The following is a 19,200-nucleotide window of genomic DNA, read 5'->3' as shown; positions in this document are numbered from 1 at the left end:
CCCCCCACTCTGTCTTGACCCGAGCCTCGGCGGCCTGACTGCCGTGGTTGTGCTGCACGTCTCCATGACGACGGGCTCTTCTCACTAAGGCCCCCGGCTCCGGGGCTGCCCGCGGCGCCTGCTCGGCGCGACACTCCCGCGGGCGGAGCGGCGGGAAGGCTGCGGGGCGAGGCGGCGGGGGCTGCGGGGCTGCAAGCCGGCGCTGAGCGAGCGGGCGAGCTGTGCCGGGCGGGAGACGCGGCGAGGCCGCGGCGGCCGGGCCCGGGGCCTGCGGCGCAGGCGCTGAGCTGGCGGGGCGGGCCGCGGCGCGGGCGGCGGCTCCTCCTTCTCCCGCTCCGGCGGCAGGTAAGGGCTTCCGCGGGCGCGGTCCCAGGGATGCCGCCCGAATCCTGTCTCGGGGTCTCTCTCGGCTCGGGGGGCGCCCGCGGAGCGTCACGCTACCCCTAGAATTTAGAGGGGACTTCCCCAGGTCCTACCCGCGAGAGAAAGGGAATCCTCTCGGAGAGGCGACTCGGTGTTCGACGGCCGCTCGCAGGGTGGAGAGAGCGCCCGCCGCGGGAGTCTGGAGTTGTCCCTCAGCGTGCGCGCCGCCTTCGCTGGCTCCCTCACGGACCTAGGCCCGGCCCCTCCGTTAGAGATCGGCCAAGGGTTGTCTCAGTCTCGACGTCGCTCAAGCGAGGTCAGCTGCCCGCGTTTCGGAGGAAGCCCTTCTGAGCACCCTGGCCTGTGGGTCCCAGCTGGCTCCCGGGCATGTGTGCCTTGTTGCATGGCAGGGTCACAGATGGTTAGATTGCAGGGCAGAGTGGTGTGTGGCTGCTGCCCCTTGTTCATGTAGCCAGCGAACTTCCTCAGCACCTTTCTTTGTGCCAGACAGTGGGTCGCCATACTCGACCCACTAGTGTAACCAACACTAGGCCCTTGCCTACCTAATGCCTAGGGTATGTCAGGACAACCACACCTCAGAACTGTAATGACAGCTGGATTAACTCTGGGATAGGGAGGCCTGAGAGATGTGAGAACTCAGGGGTGGTGCAGTTGGGTATGGGGTTTAGGGGAAGCTCCCTTAACTCCAGAACGCCAAGCGCAGCAAACCAGATGAGGACGTTGGAGAAGTGGATGTATATCTTGAGTGCCTCTCCACCTTTCAGCCTGTCAGAGACCAGACAGACATTCTGTTGTATGTAGAAATAGACATGTCCCTGTCTTATCCCTCTTTAGATGCCCTTCACAGGTGGCAGTTGCTGTAGAGACTCTTTAGTATTTGAGGTCTAAAGATATGTTGGAGAAAGGCTGTTAGGTTCTATTTGAGAACCATCTCTTTTGGAATCTGCGTCTTACCTTATGTTGGAATTTTTCCTGATTACCATCAAAGATTGCGTTCCCTTTCCGATTAGGAACTTATATTGTTCTTAGATAAACAAGATCATCTAACAAATATCACATGCCTGCTTTTTACCAGACATTTTAGATGGTGAGGATACATCCATGAACAATTTCAATAGTCTCAATTGACTTCATATAGGAACCATAGAGCTGACATTCTTGTCAGGGAAGACAAGTTAAAAAAAAAACAACAAATAAATTAGAGAATTTTGTAATCGAGGAGGAGTGTAAAGTTTTCCTGATGGCCTCTCAGGGGATGGGTAAGAGGAGACAGAAAGATGACCTTGATGCTTGGTGATCTTGACAAGACCAGTTTGAGTGGAACAGTAGGGACTCAAGTCTAGTTGGAGGAAACTAAAGAGAACAGGAGGAGGGGCAGTGTAACTAAAGACCTTAAAGCCTTTCGAGCACTTATTTATTTATTTAATCTTTCCTTTCAACCTTTTAGCGAGAGGGGGAATAGAGAAGTGGGTCTGTGGGTCAGGTCCACCTGGAGAGGGCAATAGTGTCTTTTTTTTGTTAATTAACTGAAAGATGCCAGAGCATCATAATATGTTGATGGATGTGATCAAGCAGAGAGGGAAAGTTTTCTGATGTTGCACCAAAGAAACAATTTTAGGATGGGTGACAGAGCATCAGTGGAATACTCTCATGGGGGTACATGTAAGGAGGGAAAGCAGAAAAGGTGAGCACAGCTGTTGAGAACGTGGGTACAAATGCAGATAGCTAACAAATTTTTAAAGTCTTCTTTTTCCCTTAGACTTCTTTACCCATACTTCTTTTTGGGTATGCCTCCCCTATTGTGAGTGATTTGGAAATGTGAAAAATTTTAATAATTTCTAAATAAAAACAGTAATTTTCTTGTTTTTCTTTTTTTTAAATTGAAATAACACTGCATTGTAACATTATGTTTCAGGTGTGCATTATTAAAGATCACCGTATGTATATATTGCATTAAATTTGCCACTAAAATTCTAATTCTGTCCTTCACATACAGTTGAACCCTTTTTAAAAAACTAATTTTCATAAATATTGTTGATCAAGTTATACACAGTTGTACACTTTTACAAAAATATAACCACTATTACACATCCCAAGTATATCAAAAACCTGCTGGGATTGTTTTTCTTGTGTTTAGCAACTGGAATAGCACAAATACATAAGCCTTTTGATCCACATAACACCTATAATTAACTATTACTGGAAGTTGAACTAAAACACTGTTCCATGTACTATTAGCTATCTGAGGTTTACCGGAATCAGGTAAGTTTTCTCTAGTCTTGATGGAAGTGGGCTCCAGCAGGAAGATGTTAGAGATTTGCCTGAGCAGCGCCCAGCCTTCCAACTTCTGTAGGTTATGCTTAATCCACAGTGTGCTAGAGGCACATGGCTCAGGGTACATACCGATGCATATTTTTCAGATTGGAAGAATATATATATTTGTGTATGTATTGCTCTAGAAAGAAATGAGAGAGCAGGGGAAAGAGTATTTTAATATTAGCTTGTATTATGCAAGATGAATTATTTTCACCCAAATTTGTAATCTGGCTTGTAGTTCCCCAGTTTTTTATTTTATTTTATTTTTTTTAATTTTCTAGAGGCATGTCTTATTTATTTATTTATTATTTGTTTGTTTGTTTGGTTTATACATGCACTGGGTACAGTCAGAAGCGCGGGAGGGTGAGAGAATTCACCAGAGCCAGAGCGGGGAGCAGAGCAGGCAGAAGGACCGAAGGACACTGCTGAGGGGAGCAGCGGGCGGCAGGAGAGGTCTGCGCGCCACGTGGGACCCTCCTCCGGTGGCCGGGGAGCAGCCGGGGATCGAACCGGCTGCAGAGGTTGCAGGCAGCTTCGCAACCCAGCGCTCAACCGCTGCGCCACCGGGGAGGCCCCTCCCCAGTTTTTTAAACAGCCCTTCTGTATAGTTCTCTTTTTAAAGACCTTAAGAAATCAAATGCCTGATATTCACACTTAATATGAAATTATATTTACTTTGGTTTTAGAAATGTTATATCTGTAAAATTAATAACCTTATGTACATGTGCAGTTATTCTCATGGGAAATGGTGAAGTTGAAGAAGGTAAAGACCTCAAATGTGTGCTTACAATATACTAGTTGCAGAAAATCTGTTTTTAAGGAAACATTACAAGAGACTGTTACAGAAATCTAACTGTTTAGTTTAATCCACCTGCAGTGTGTTTCCATTCAATTATTTGTTTTGAAAAAGGGAAAGCACCAAATGAGCTGGGGAGCACAATGCACAGGTAGTATCAGTATTAGACATCACTTTCTTAAGAGATGGGTAATTAACCAACAGGATTTTTGAGAATAGCATTCAAAACTTTTGATAATAAAATTGGGATTGTGGATTTTTTTTTAAAGATTTACTTATTTATGCATACAAGAGCTGGGGTACAGGCCAGAGGTGCAGGCGGTGAGAGGATTCACCAGAGACAGAGTGGGGAACAGAACAGGCAGACTGACTGAAATACACTGCTGAGGGGAGCAGGGGGCAAGACAGGAGAGGTCTGCTGCACTATGTGGGTAGCTCCCTGGCCAGCAGGGGATCGAACTTGTGCTTCATAGTGCTGTGCTTAACCCCTTGTGCCACCAGGGAGGCCCTGTGGATTTTTGTAATTATCTTTCTCTGCTATAATTTTAAATGAATTTGGACACTATACCCTGTTCTTTAATTCCTGTAAAAGATGAATGCGCTATATGTTTTGTACTGATAAACCTGACCTCAGATTACTTGATCATTGACAACCAAGATCATGTCTAAACTAGTTTTTGTTTTTTGTTTTTAAAGATGTTTTGTTTTTGTTTTTGTTTTAAGATTTATTTATTTATTTATTTGTTTATACAAGCACTGGGTACAGTGAGAAGCGCGGGAGGGTGAGAGAATTCACCAGAGCCAGAGTGGGGAGCAGAGCAGGCAGAAGGACCGAAGTACACTGCTGAGGGGAGCAGCGGGCGGCAGGAGAGGTCTGCGCGCCATGTGGGACCCTCCTCCGGTGGCCCCGGGGGGCAGCCGGGGATCGAACTGGCTCTGCAGAGGCTGCAGGCAGCTTCGCAACCCAGCGCTCAACCACTGCGCCACCTGGGAGGCCCTAACCTAGTTTTTGAACTACAGATTCATTTGGAATATGTTTCCCTAGTTGTTACCAAGTGTATTACTTTTGGTAGAACTTTTGCCTTCTATTTAGTGGTATATAATGTATATAAAGCTATGTGTATATAGCCTTATATATAAGGCTATGTGTTTTTCTAGGTTATTTGGAAATATTTTATCATGGCTGCTACTGTTAATTCAGTAGAGTTTCTGGCAGAAAATGTTGTATACCCATCTTGTTTCTACCTGAATAGACAGCCATTCTCATGTACCTATTGACTTTGGGGTTTGTTTTTGTTTTGTAGGGTTAATAACTAATAATTATATAAGACAGAAGAGAAAGATGTCATTTCGTAAAGGTATGCTCTTTCAAAAATTTTATTGTTTTTATACCCGGTTAAAAGGTAAAGAGATATAGGGGGGTGGGGGCCGGGAGGGGAGGGATTGGGGTCAGAATGGGGCATGTGCAGTTCTATGGGGGAATATAAAAATAAAATTTATTATTTAAAAAAAAAAAAAGGTAAAGAGATATAACACGGGCTTTTCCCTTTTCTGTTTCAGTAAACATTATCATCCTGGTCCTGGCTGTTGCTCTGTTCTTACTGGTTTTGCATCATAACTTCCTTGGTCTGAGCAGTTTGCTAAGGAATGAGGTTTCAGGTATGGGAGTCCTTACTAATGCTTTGGCATCTATAGAGGACCTGGAGTTCCTTATGTCCTACATCAAGTTACAAGTTAGGTTAAAAGAAAGAGAAATTTGGGCCTCCCCGGTGGCGCAGCGGTTGAGCGCTGGATTGTGAAGCTGCCCGCAGCCTCTGCAGCGCCGGTTCAATCCCCGGCTGCTCCCCGGCCACCAGAGGAGGGTCCCACATGGCGCGCAGACCTCTCCTGCCGCCCACTGCTCCCCTCAGCAGTGTACTTTGGTCCTTCTGCCTGCTCTGCTCCCCACTCTGGCTCTGGTGAATTCTCTCACCCTCCCGTGCTTCTGACTGTACCCAGTGCTTGTACAAATAAATAAATAAATCTTAAAAAAAAAAATAAAAATAAAAAAAAGAAATTTCTTTTTGGTCTTACAAAACCTACTAAAGACTCCTAGAAAAGGCAGGGTGGTACTCAATGTGTTCTTGCAGTCTCTTCTGCCAGAGGTTTCCCTGCCCCAATGATTGTGCACTCTGCTCAGGTTTTGATATTCCTTTTCACCAAATCAGGGGCCTTAGAGGGCTGCCCTGGGCTGTTGTCCCTGCTCCCATCAGGGGTAGGGAGTCAGGAAGTGAAGGCGGATGAGTGACAGTGGTGCTTGATGCCTGTTCACTGGAATCTCTGTCAGTCTGGTCACTTTCCTTTAACCCATAGAACCCTATCAGTAGAGCTCTAGTAGTAAAACAAGCCTTAAAGCCTGTCAGCTAATTAAAAAAATCACCTTGTAAGCTGATACTATGTAATTCCAGTGCCAATTAATTTAGTTATTCAGTCTGTTTGCCTTGGTATTGAGGGATGTTTGAGACACCAGAGTGTTTGTCAAAAATTATTTTTGGATTGCTACCCACCATAGTTTTGACCAGAGCAAGAAAAGACTAATAATTTTCTCTTGACTTTCACTCAGTGCTCTAGTAGCATGTTTTGTAACAATGTGTATATACACTTGTGTGTGCACATTTACAGACACACATGTATCTATGTAAAGTTAGAGATGGGCCCATTTATAAAAAGGAAAACAGCATTCAAGCTACCTAAGGGCAGTTTGTTCGCTTTCACTCCTCCCATGCCTATGGTTGCCAGCTGGTGTGTAGGAGACAGTAAATATTCTTTGAATAAATTATTTTATTGTCCAGATAACTGTTAGAATTTTGATCTAATACCTTACAGGTTTCCTCTCTATATATATATTTTTATCTATGTAGTTGAGATTATACTGTAAATAAACTACATGTTTTCTTTTTTTTTAAGATTTTATTTATTTATTTGTTTGTTTATTTATTTATTTATTTATTTATACAAGCACTGGGTACAGTCAGAAGCGTGGGAGGGTGAGAGAATTCACCAGAGCCAGAGCGGGGAACAGAACAGGCAGAGGGACTGAAATACACTGCTGAGGGGAGCAGTGGGCGCAGCAGGAGAGGTCTGCACGCCATGTGGGACCCTCACTGGTGGCCGGAGATAGAACCGGCATTGCAGAGGCTGCAGGCAGCTTCGCAGTCCAGTGCTCAACTGCTGCGCCACCAGGGGAGGCCCCTAAACTACATGCTTTCACCACATGATTATTTTTACCCATGTCACATGACATGTGAATTTTTTTTTTAAAGATTTATTTATTTATACAAGCACTGGGTACAGTCAGAAGCGCGGGAGGGTGAGAGAATTCACCAGAGCCAGAGTGGGGAACAGAACAGGCAGATGGACAAAGTACACTGCTGAGGGGAGCAGCGGGCGGCAGGAAAGGTCTTCTGAGCACCATGTGTGACCCTCCCAGGTAGCCGGGGATCGAACCGGCACTGCAGAGGCTGTGGGCAGCTTCACAGCCCAGCGCTCAACCGCTGCACCACCAGGGGAGGCCCCCAGACATGTGAATATTAATGCCACATAGTTTACTTGTTTCCCACAGGAAAAAGTCTTGGTACAACAATTTCCAGACTTTTTTGATGGCAATACCACAGTAAGAAATGTTCTACATACAGCACATCTACATACATGCATTGTTGGCTGTCCTTCATGATGGTAGAGATTTCTCTGTTTTGTTCATGACTTGATATTACTTGTCACATAGTAGGCAGTGTTCAATGAATGATAAATGAGTTAATGAATTATTATAAAAGACAGAGGGATGGTTTACAAAACAACACTTGCAGTCATATGTGGTGCACTTTGATATTTTCTAATTCACTGTTCACTTCCAGTACTGTATTTCTATTCAAATTCTGAACTTGACTCACCCACTAAATTGTTTTCATTCCTACTTGTGGGACATGTTTCATGGTTTGAAAAACAACTGTTTTTACTGTTTTTAGGTTTTCACAATTTTATGTAAAATTGGGATTTTTTGATTACCTTTCAGACCTTATCCTTAAGGCAAGGGACATTACTGGGTTGAAGGCTATATACCTGTTTTAAGGCTTTGATACAAATTGCCAAAATGCAGCTAGAAAAATTTTATTGCATTCTCACTATTAGTGTGTCAGAATATCCATCATTTTTTCTCTAAAATGCTTCTTTTGGTCTTCAAAAACGTGCTTAAATGTGTCTGTTGCTTTTCCAAAGACCTGGAAAACACAATTTCTGTCCTGTGTTCATCTTATTGTAATGGGGGAGAATGAAACAAGTAAATACCAAAATCCTCACATCCCTCTGTATCAGAAACTCATGATATTGTGTGAGATTGTGTTTGTATCACATTTTCCTTTTATGTGATCTTTTCAGATTCAGGAATACTGGGCCTTCAACCCATAGACTTTATCCCAAATGTCCCGCGACATTTGGTAGATGAGAGACAAGAAGAGATTCCTGTGGTCATTGCTGCATCTGAAGATAGGCTTGGGGGGGCCATTGCAGCCATAAACAGCATTCAGCACAATACTCGCTCCAATGTGGTTTTCTACATTGTTACACTCAATGGTACAGGAGACCATCTCCGGTGAGCTCTGCTCAGGCAGTTTTCTATATGTATATACTTTTCTTTATAATTGAGATTATACCTCATATAAACTGCATGTATGACATGTTTTCCCAATTGATTGTATCATAAGCATATCCCCATGATAGCAAAAACAATATAAGGAACTTATGCCAAAATGTAAATCAACTGTGTCCATATGCACTGTTGACTCACCTGCCTTTTTTTTTTTTTAAGGTTTTTTTTTTTTTAAACTTTTTTTTAGCAGTAGGACTTTCTAAGTGAAAGAAGCAGTTAAGTTCTATAGCACATGGACATATCCTGAATAGTTCTATTAGAGTGGAAAGGTATATGGGGGTAATGGCAAGATAGTGAAGGTGAGTTCAGATAGTAATCTAAATGCTGGCCCAGAGTGATTGTGGAATATCACCTAACCCCTGGGAGGCTGTTCCTCAGATGATAAATAAGAGGTGAAAATACCCAATTTAGAGAATGTCAGGTAAATAAGAAAATGTTTTGATACATCATAGTAATCACTCAGTAAAGGGTTTTTACTCTTATTACTGTGACTAATATTAGAAACCCATTATGATGGATAGTAATATCCATGTCTTGAAAATTTTTTGAATTAAGATTTACAAAAATTATTCCAGAAACAGCTTGTCTAGCAGGTTAATAGTTGTCAAAGTTCTGAAACCCTTCTGTCTTTGTGGTTTTCTCCCTGGTTGATGTTTAGTCAGAAAAATTATGAAATATTTTCCACATTTAAAAACCCAAGGAACCACCTGAATATAGAAAATAGAAGCAAATATTGCATTTAAAGTCTTTAGAAATAACATTGCAGTCACAAAATGCTGATTTGAAATGGGCCTAGGAAAACTGCAGTACTTCTTTAGGGAACACTTCTTTTATGGGCAGTACCTAAAGACACAGGTGGAGGTTACTTAGTCATCACAGTGAGTTAAAAAAGTGAGCCTATAGTTGAATGATTACTAGCTTTGTTGAAATTAGCTTTCACTGTCATCATACTTTCTTTACCCATGTGTTTGGGGCAACAAGTTTGGAAGGTGGTGTTGAAATAGTCTCAATTCCATAGTAACTTTCTCTACAGCAGTTTTAGTGTAAGAAAAGCAATTGTGTGAATGAACCTAATGGGAGCAATATCCATTACCATAGGATTTTGGTTTAGGGAGGGACTTTTGGTGGGAATATTCACTTCAAATGAGGAAACCAGGTTCAGGAGAAGGGGCTTGAAGACACCCATTTGGTCCCTAGAGTTTCTCTTATATTTGTCCTCATTGGAAGACAAAGGTAAGGCTGTAGTTTGGGGACATGATTATTAAAAACTGAAGTTTAGTGCTTTGTTTTCATTAGGTCCTGGCTCAACAGTGGTACCCTGAAAAGTATCAGGTACAAAATTGTGAATTTTGACACTAAACTTTTGGAAGGGAAAGTAAAGGAGGATCCTGACCAGGGGGAATCCATAAAACCAGTGAGTTCCATGCATCCTCATTTGTACTTGGGAATATTAGGAAATGATTAGGATACCCAGATAACTGTGGGTAAAGTGCAGGTAGTTCCCTGAAGACCAAACCTGGGAAGTTTTAAGAGACCTTTTGCTGTCTTCTCCATGGGTACTGAGAGCATTCTGGGGGTTTCTAGCAAATAAAAGCACAGCCACCAATGAATCGTTTGCCAGTGTATCTTTACTTTTTGTTTTCTAGTTAACCTTTGCAAGGTTCTACCTGCCAATTCTGGTTCCCAGCGCAAAGAAGGCTATATATATGGACGATGATGTTATTGTGCAAGGTACCAATGAATATCACTATCACTGCAGTGTGTCCTATGAAAGATCACCCTAGGAAGTGGAAGGAATAGGGAATCAAACTATCATTCTTATATGCCTCATCTATTTCAGGGGATATTATTGCCCTTTACAATACACCACTGAAGCCAGGACATGCAGCTGCATTTTCAGAAGACTGTGATTCAGCCTCTACCAAAGTTGTCATCCGTGGAGCAGGGAATCAGGTAAATTACCTGGTAGGCCCCTTGCACAGGCATTTTACTCCCATAATGCAAGTTAATGGAGAAGAGGCAGCAAAATCAGAAAACTTAAAAAAAAAAATCTCGCTGCCTTTTATATTTCTCAAAGAGTTCACTTCAAAAGCCAAGAATGCATCCTTATAGGTTGGTTCATGGACTTAACATCCTAACTCTCCTTGAACATCTGGCTTAATGTTTATTCTAGATTCCTATTCTAATGTAGAATCCCAGGTATCATATTTACTTGCTTTATTTTTTTTTAAAGATTTATTTTTATTTATTTACACAAGCACTGGGTACAGTCAGAAGCGCGGGAGGGTGAGAGAATTCACCAGAGCGGGGAATAGAACAGGCAATCTGACGAAACACACTGCTGAGGGGAGCAGCGGGCGCAGGAGAGGTCTGTTGCGCCATGTAGGACCCTTGCCAGCGGCTGGGGTTCAAACCAGCGCTGCAGAGGCTACGGGCAGCTTCGCAGCCCAGCACTCAACCACTGTACCACCAGGGAAGGCCCCCATATTTACTTGCTTTATATAGCACCCTTTACTCATGATCTGTCACAAGCTTAATCAGGTTTTTTTCTTTACTAGCTAATAAACTTTATGTCCTGTTGGAAGCAGTAGACATGCCATGTATCTCGTTTGTTTATAGTACAATTACATTGGATATCTTGACTATAAAAAGGAGAGAATTCGTAAGCTTTCCATGAAAGCCAGCACCTGCTCATTTAATCCTGGAGTTTTTGTTGCAAACTTGACAGAATGGAAAAGACAGAATATAACCAACCAACTGGAGAAATGGATGAAACTCAATATAGAGTAAGTAGCTGGTATAGCTGTGAGAATTCTTTTAACAGCAATTAGAATTTTTCACTGATTGTATTTATCTGTCAGAGAGGGACTATATAGCCGGACACTGGCTGGCAGCATCACAACACCTCCTCTGCTCATCGTATTTTATCAACAGCACTCCACCATTGACCCTATGTGGAATGTCCGCCACCTTGGTAAGTAGACATAATTAGCCAAAGGCCTAAGACTAATGAAGTCTCTAAAGAACTAGTGCAAGGATGTATTTATTTTTTCCCTAGTCTTCTGTGGCATTGTTTTGTGTTTGTTAGTACTACTATCATTTGGTTCTTTTTAATGATCATTTGGTTCTTTTTTCTCAATGTAAGGTTCTAGTGCTGGAAAACGATACTCACCCCAGTTTGTAAAGGCAGCCAAGTTACTCCACTGGAATGGACACTTTAAGCCATGGGGAAGAACTGCTTCTTATATTGATGTCTGGGAAAAATGGTATATTCCAGACCCAACAGGCAAATTCAGCCTAATTCGAAGACATATGGAGATCTCAAAAATAAAATAGAATTTATGCTGTATGCATTTCTCAGGAAATCCTGGAAGAGACGGTATGTGTGGGAAGTATCAGTTGCTAGGCTTCAATGCCTATATGCAGCAACCCATGGAAAATAAGATCTTTCAGCTGGGGGAAGAGGACAAACTGTCTCGTCTGGCCATCAGCTCCCCAGACTATAAGCGCGTTTCCATCTGCCTTACCAAATGTTTGTTTACTACAATGCTGAATGACCAGAAGTGAATGGACTGATATTACTGGTATAACACTACACTCAGTTTTAATTTTGTTACCTGTAAATAAAGGAAAAACTACTTTTCAAAAGGTATCAGATTTTCTGCTTCCAGGCTATTTCTTCTAACCAAAAGTGTACTGATTGTGAGAAATTGTCTTTTTATAGAATTCAGGCAACTTCTAAATTGCTCAGTATTTTTTAATGAACATAATACATATTCACAATATTTACAGGTTTTCATATCATACCAAAGTGGCACACACACACACCAGCTTAGCAGTCTGGTCAAAATGGTTTTTTAAGTCCTTATGAAGGACCAGGTTCTGTTTATACATAGTCTGTAGTGAAGTCATATGCATCTTCTTCTTCAGTCATTTTATCCAAGACAAAAGACTGAATGGTCCGCTCATCTGTATTAAAAAAGTGACAAAAACAGGTCAAAGCAATTCCATACCAGGCTGCTTTGCTATATAAGGCCCCTCCACTCTTACCCACCTGCTTTGGACTCCTTGGGCAGTACCTCGCAGGCCTTTTCTGCAGGGGAAATGTCTGAGCTCTTTTCCTATGAGACAAAAAGAAGGTTCGATTAGATGTTTACCTGTGGGATAAAGAAGCTGCTCTATTAGCTCGTCTACTCATTATTCCTTGGGATAAGTGAATGTACACAGGATGGGATGCATGAAATTAAGGATCACAAACTTCAATACTGAAGTTTTATGGGGCTTTTTGATAGACTAGTATTTAACGCCAGAAAATATAAGCTTCAGTAACTCAAATGGCCACTTACATCAGCTTCTTCAACACTTTCAAGGTCGTTATCAATGTCTTTGGAGTTCTCCCTCTCCTGCTTCCTCTCTATCCATTTGGGCAACTCTTCAGCTATGTCGTTTTCATCTATTATACCATGTGTCAGACCCGAAGACTGGAAAAGGATGCTGTTGGCTAAACGGGGGCCTCTAATGGCTAAGAAAGGAACAGTAAACAAATGAGACTTTGTTTGACCTGTCAGCCAATGAAGACAGCAGTCATACACAAGCCTTGCTTATTACCTTGAATGCTGTGTGCATTGTTCTTTTCCAGTTGTTCCAGATTAAGGCCACATTTCATGTATGTTACAATATTCTCATTGAAATGTGGAGAGAGACTCCAGGATGCAGGGGGATGGCAATGGTAACCTAAGGAGGCACTGGTATTGAAAACAGTATTTGTCAAAAATCTGCCTTTATTTTAGTCAGTCACCAAAATGACTACACAAACGAAGCCTTACCCTGTCCACTCTGACCACAGCAGTTTGGCAGCACCTTCCACATTTGGGCTTCCACCTTTTTGGTGCATTCCTCTTCTCTGAGCAAGCAAAGTGAAAAATTCCAGAGAGTCCTTAAAGTCCGGGACAGTAAATTTCAGAACTATCTTAAAATAAACAATGGAAGCTGTCATTCATCTATATAATGCGATTGTGAAAAAAACTTTTCAAAAACTTCTACTCAAAATGTTTATGATAAAAGAGAAAATGGAGTGCAAAGGACAAGAGGGAGGTGTGAGGTTCTCTTACCTGTCGAGTATCAGCCTGGGAGAGGATGGCACTAGCAGCCTCCACTGGCTTTAGTACTTCAATACTGGCTGGACTTCTCAGGGCAAGTGCAGTGGCAGAGTTAAGTGGAGACACAATGAAGCTTGGGCTGTCTATGATTGTGATGTGTTTGTCCAGAGGGACAACCTGCATGCTCCTGGAATAAGAGACATGGTGATTGATGACTTACTGCTTCATCTAAAGGACAAAAGACAACATGAAGCTCAGGGTTGGATTGAACAAACTCAGCACAGTCTGTCAGACCCAGTTTATCATCATTTGCTTCATGTTTATCTAAAACTTTCACAGTGCACTCTTCCCTTCTAAAAGATATACACTACATGTTATGGCTGATATAGACATAAACATGTTTCCCCTCCCAACTGGCAGACTTCCAGTCATTTCGATGCCAGGTCCAAGCACTTCCTCTGAGGTAACTTTTCCACTCTATTTGCTTCTCAAACTAGAGTGTGGACACCTTTAACACTCTAATCAATTCTTCAAGCTTAGCACTGACTTAATCCTCTTCCTCTCACTGACACTTCTACAGAAAGGATTACCTTTCTTAAGATATTCAAAACAAAGTATTTACTCATCTATAAAGAAATGTTAACAATTATTGAACAACTTGATGTACCTTGTAAGCCCCATAGATACACCGACATTACATATCCGTTCTTGTTTTAAGCTATTGATGATGCTGCTTTTTCCCACATTTGGGAAACCTACAAACAGGAAATCCAGACACAAAAGCGTTACATATATGCTGGCACTACTAAAATTCCCACCACCGTATTTTACACTTGCATGATGTTTAGAGCAAGATCAGAGTTGGATCTGAGCGTCTGCATTTGAACACTAAGCTCAATCTTAGCATCTTCATTTCTTGCACAATTTAATGAAAGAGCAGGAAGGGAGGACTAATTCAAATAAACCAAGAACTTCCAGAAGCCAATTTCCCACAGTGACCTGCTGGCAAAAACTGAATTAGGAAGCAATTACTTAAAATTTTTCTTTACATTTATGTTTGGTGAAGGGGGCTCCAAAAAGCTCTTTAAATGAGAAAGCCCATTTACTGAATTCCACCCTGCAAACATGGGGAAATTATTGGTACTTAAGAGTGAAACTTAAGATGTGTTGAACTGAAACTTACCAATTACTCCAACCTGAATAGCTTTGCCATAAGATTCCTGAAAATTTCCAAGAAGCTTCCAAAGGGATTCTTTCCCAATGCAGACTTCACTCTTGAATGAACGAGCTTTCTTCTTTACCTTTATATGATAAAATCCCAAATAATTAACTATTTCTTGACAAGTCACCAGATAAAATCCAAACTATCTGGCTTTCAGGGCCCAGCTATTAAAATCACCATAGTATGGACCTTTCAGATTATCTCTGGATGAAATCAGAGTTGGATCTTATAAATTTTCATTTTTCTTTAATCAAGATTTTGTATACTCATCATATTTCACCCATCAAAAAAATCTCAAAGAACTATACCTCCCACAACTATTGTAAAGGATACCTTGATTGTCTTCCTTTTGTCCTTCAAATTTGTTGAGGCTCTGAACACCACTGTAGGCAATTCTTTCTTTAAATAATTTAGCCAGTTTTCCAAACTCTCCTTTGGAACCAAATCTGAAAGGAATAAGTAATGAGATGCATGCATCAATTTGATCATATTCTTGAGATGAATTTACAAAATCTGGATTTCACACTGATATATGCCTTTTCACTGTTTTTTTGTTGTTGTTTGTTTTCTTTTTTTGCTGTCTCCTCCCGCCCCCTCCCCCAGCATGTAACTAGAAAACAGGAGAGTACGTTTCCTACCATTTGCCCTTATTACATTAAGGGCAAAATAAACCTCTATATTTCTCCAAATCCCATCAGCACTGTCCACCCTTTTCCAGAATTAAACCAATCTCTAGATTATTACCCTACAAACCTTAGAGTAGTTTGCAGAACTGACCCTGAGCCAGCAGTCATGTTTGCTAACCCCTTTTGAACCTCCCCCATGTTATATCCCATTCTTTTAAGTGCCACACGCTAACCAATTGCTCCACTGGAGCCACACCAGTATCTCATTCTATACTTGCCCCTTCACAGGACTTTCCTCTGAGTTTTCCTGTTTCAGTGGTTCAAACCCAGATATATCCCTGTGCATTTCATCTAAATAATGTCACATATGACCACTGTTTAAGTGTGGAAAATATGCCATAGTGTAATCACTTCTATGTGAAATGAAACACAGTAAGCTGTGTATACAAGGTTACACTCAAGAGAGTAAATACTGTTACTACTGAACAGCAAAATATAAGTATAAACCAGTCAAATCGCATGTAGAAAATACTTCCATCCCACTAACCAGCACTGTCATTGGCAACAAAAGAATATGCACTGGCTTTGTGGAGGTCAGAGTTGGATCTTATCAGTCTTCACAACAATCAGACTGTTTAGACGTCTTCCTCATACCTCACTAGTGCATATGGAACACAAAAGGTATGTATCCCATTTGCTCACCTGATTTATTTAATACAAGTACCAGCTTTTTCTGTTCACACCGAACAATGGCCTCTTCTACCTGGGGACACCTACAACCAAGAGGATCTCTGGCATCCAATACCTCTAACAGAACATCTGAGGCTTCAATCACCTGTCAAGGTAGAAACTATCAGAACAGCATTCCTTGCTCTGAGGAATACCCTCCTCACAAGTACAGTGGCATTATCTACCATGCAATAGGGTGAGCCCAGAGTTGGCGCTTATGTGTTCATTTGGTATTAAGAATATTCATATATCCATTTTTCACATAAGCTTGTTCAATGGCCTCTGGCCTTTCATCCAAGTAAATTTCAAAAGTGGATATACCCCTACTGTTTCAGTGTTCCAACAGTGACCTATGTAGTTTCGACAGACCCTCTGGTCATGCTGAGAATATTCTATTCACCGGGCATGAATGTGGGAAAATAGGTGATAGAGACAGGAGTGCTGGGCAACAACTACACCATGACACTCTCTTAAATTTATTCACTTAGATTTCAACATAGTACTTCATACTGCTTGTTCTTAAGTATTTTCTCTAGTCTAAAAACCATTGTGTAAAAAGAGATTTGAGGAAAAAAAAAGATAAAACCAATTTCAATGTGTAATTTTAATACAAGGTATAATGGGGACCTGTTCCTTTGCAAAAATTTAAAACCAAAAAATATTTCCTTTAGCTAAACATAACAGAAAATGCCCTTCAATAGGACAAGCCAATATGCTAAAAGCTTCTTCCAGCTCAAGTGAACTCTAGTGCAATGTTTATAAGGTTGAAGTCAATAATAATGACTTTGGCTTTTTTTTTTTTGATTTTTTTTAATAGAGGCATGTTTTATTTATTTGTTTGTTTGTTTGTTTGTTTATTTATACATGCACTGGGTACAGTCAGAAGCGCGGGAGGGTGAGAGAATTCACCAGAGCCAGAGCGGGGAGCAGAACAGGCAGAAGGACCAAAGTACACTGCTGAGGGGAGCAGCGGGCATCAGGAGAGGTCTGCGCGCCATGTGGGACCCTCCTCCAGTGGCCGGGGAGCAGCCGGGGATCGAACCGGTGCCGCAGAGGCGGCGGGCAGCTTCGCAACCCAGCGCTCAACCACTGCGCCACCGGGGAGGCCCGACTTTGGCTTCTTAACCCTCAATACCATTTTTAGACACTGACCTAGACTAAGGTACCTTTTTAAGTTCCTGACAGTATAATTTCTTTGGATTCTGTTTGCTGGATTTGGCTTTGTTCTTATTTTCACATTGCCCAAAATCCTGGAGGATAAAGAAAGGGGGAAAATACAAAGTTAAAAGTTCAGCAGTGGTGACATTTTTCTCCATTTTCCATGACTGCCAGAGCTGCATTGCAGTTGATATTTAAATATGTAATACAGACTCTTATTTTCCCAAGAAGTATATAGCAGCCCCTATCGAGTATATGCTTTTAACTCATACCTATTCACAGAGATCAAATCATACCTCCTTCATAGGTTCCTCATTACACGGCATAACACCAGAGTCAGTTTCAAGTTTTCTTCTCTTTTCCTGTTCCTTCTGCCTATCAAGTTTCTGCTGCTGTTTTAGTTCTTCAAGCTGTGTTCAAGCCATAAATGAATGAGCGAAAAGGATATGGTATTGTTATTTTTGAAGAAACACATATTCATACATCATATGTTAAAAATTTCAGTGAAATGTATCTTACCCTCTGTTTTCTTAGTTCTGCTTCCCGAAGAAGAGCCTCCTTAAATGGAGCACTATTTGGGACTCCTGGGTCTTTCCTAGGTTTCTTATGACCCCGTTTTTTAGCCTCCTTTCTCAATTTTCTATGGTGCTCTCGAACCTATCATGAAAGCAAACAAAATCTTTTTATCATTATACACAAATACTAAACAATTCATGTAAAAAAAAAATGTGGCTAGTTTAGTGTATCTATGAAATGAGCTAGAAAAAGGAAAATCTAATTGCAGGTCATATAAAGAACATGCAAAAAAAAGTCACCAGGAAGGGCCTCCCCTAGTGGCACAAGGTGTTAAGGCTCAGCACTCTGAAGCAATCTGCAGCCACCAAAGCTGGAGACCCACATGGCACAGCAGACCTATCCTGTCTGACTAGCTGCTCCCCTCAGAAGAGTATTTCAGTCATTCTGTCTGTTCTGCTCCCCACTCTGTCTCTGGAAAATCCTCTGACCCCCCCTCCCCCCACCTCTGGCCTACACCCCAGCTCTACTATGCATAAATAAATAAATCTTAAAAAAAAAAGTCACCAGTAAACTCTTGGCAGAGGTTATTAATACCTTGATCAAAGCTCACAGAATTGTTACCAATTATACTTTCCCACAACTGTATTCTCTATGTCTAAAAACTTGTGCCTATGGAAAAATGTATCAAACCCCCATTTCTTTAGGCAAAAATCATAGTAACCCAGACCTCCTAATCGACAATTAGAGCAGAAATGAATTTAGCATTCTATTTAACCCTCCCAAGCAAGCACAGAGACTTACCTTTTTTTGGATTTTATACCGCTTATGGCAGGTCATGCGTTTACTTGCTTTCTTTAACTCTACAAAAACAAAAATTACCGAAGGATTAGATTACACAAATCACCAGTTCACTTATTTCCTCGACTGCGCACAGGAGTCATGTACCTTTTTGAAAAAGTATCTCAACCTAGTTTAAGAATCTACTGGGCATGTTACAGCATTCTTCCCCACCCCCCCAACAGGCACACCGCAAAAACACAAATTACTCTGCAATCCCAGAGAATTTGATTTTCTAGACTCGGAGAAGAACCCAACCGCCCCGCTCCCACTCTTTCCATATTAAACCGGGATCACACACAGCAACTCCCTACCAAACCCCAGGTATTACAAGGTAGCAACGAACAGTGGCTTCGAGAGGCGTATTTCAGACCTCAACCGGGTCCAACGGAAAGTGGCTCCACGAAGGAAAGCGCTAGCCGTGAAATCTGACGCAGGTTTCCTCCACCTGTGGGGCCCAACCGTCCCTCCGCGGAAGGCCCGCGACTGACATTGGGCCTCCCACCATCGCTTCTGCGCGGGCTGGGCCGGCGGCCTAATCGCGGGGCCCCCTTTTCCTCAGCCGCAGAAGAGCCCCCTGGTTAGCTCATCGATCATCAGAGACAGAGGCTCCTCCACACCCGTCCCCCAAATCCACTTACTCGGGCGCTTCATGCTGGACCCCGAGAGAGCGGAGCGGGCACCGGCAGCAGACGCGGAACGTACAATGCGCCTCCGCCAGCGCCACGTGTGAACTGAGGCCTAGGGCGCGCGTCACGTACTCACGCTGCCGCCGTAAAGCGCGTCGCCTCCGGTCGGCGTGCGCGCGCACGTAGTGTCGCGCAGAGCCGGGT

At 42.2% G+C, this 19,200-nt stretch overlaps 2 protein-coding genes and 3 non-coding genes across 8 annotated transcripts; 1 reads left to right on the top strand and 4 right to left on the bottom strand.

Moving 5' to 3' along the window:
• The first annotated feature begins 302 nt into the window (after nt 1-302).
• Nucleotides 303-11,848, top strand: GLT8D1 (glycosyltransferase 8 domain containing 1). 2 transcript variants are annotated; one of them, XM_037530501.2, is made up of 10 exons: nt 303-345; nt 4,801-4,854; nt 5,057-5,155; nt 7,910-8,123; nt 9,477-9,594; nt 9,827-9,911; nt 10,021-10,133; nt 10,800-10,966; nt 11,042-11,154; nt 11,326-11,848. In XM_037530501.2, exons 2-10 carry the CDS (start codon nt 4,839-4,841, stop codon nt 11,514-11,516), a joined length of 1,116 nt encoding a protein of 371 aa, XP_037386398.1. In that variant the 5' UTR covers nt 303-345; nt 4,801-4,838; the 3' UTR covers nt 11,517-11,848. The 2 variants fall into 2 exon arrangements, with proteins under 2 accessions (XP_037386398.1, XP_037386406.1); XM_037530509.2 differs by lacking the exon at nt 303-345 and adding an exon at nt 568-679.
• Nucleotides 11,064-19,126, bottom strand: GNL3 (G protein nucleolar 3). Of its 3 annotated transcripts, none has more exons than XM_037530473.2 (15): nt 19,009-19,126; nt 18,332-18,390; nt 17,534-17,671; nt 17,311-17,424; nt 17,023-17,106; nt 15,830-15,962; nt 14,835-14,947; nt 14,463-14,580; nt 13,947-14,034; nt 13,292-13,466; nt 13,007-13,149; nt 12,789-12,925; nt 12,527-12,702; nt 12,235-12,301; nt 11,064-12,149 (listed from the first exon to the last, which is right to left on the bottom strand). In XM_037530473.2, exons 1-15 carry the CDS (start codon nt 19,019-19,021, stop codon nt 12,067-12,069), a joined length of 1,641 nt encoding a protein of 546 aa, XP_037386370.1. In that variant the 5' UTR covers nt 19,022-19,126; the 3' UTR covers nt 11,064-12,066. The 3 variants fall into 3 exon arrangements, with proteins under 3 accessions (XP_037386370.1, XP_037386388.1, XP_037386380.1); XM_037530491.2 differs by lacking the exon at nt 19,009-19,126 and adding an exon at nt 18,741-18,874; XM_037530483.2 differs by lacking the exon at nt 19,009-19,126 and adding an exon at nt 18,714-18,751.
• LOC119237768 (small nucleolar RNA SNORD69) lies at nt 13,524-13,600 on the bottom strand. The gene has a single exon (XR_005123413.1). It is a non-coding gene; the product is annotated as a small nucleolar RNA SNORD69 (small nucleolar RNA).
• LOC119237776 (small nucleolar RNA SNORD19B) lies at nt 14,703-14,787 on the bottom strand. Its single transcript, XR_005123421.1, has one exon. It is a non-coding gene; the product is annotated as a small nucleolar RNA SNORD19B (small nucleolar RNA).
• LOC119237767 (small nucleolar RNA SNORD19) lies at nt 15,709-15,784 on the bottom strand. The gene has a single exon (XR_005123412.1). It is a non-coding gene; the product is annotated as a small nucleolar RNA SNORD19 (small nucleolar RNA).
• Nucleotides 19,127-19,200: the final 74 nt, after the last annotated feature.

Source organism: Talpa occidentalis, unplaced genomic scaffold (assembly GCF_014898055.3).
Source record: "Talpa occidentalis isolate TD23 unplaced genomic scaffold, MPIMG_talOcc4v2.1 talOcc4.10, whole genome shotgun sequence".
NCBI classification, from domain to species: Eukaryota; Metazoa; Chordata; class Mammalia; order Eulipotyphla; family Talpidae; genus Talpa; species Talpa occidentalis.
This window is presented reverse-complemented; position numbering and strand designations above follow the sequence as displayed.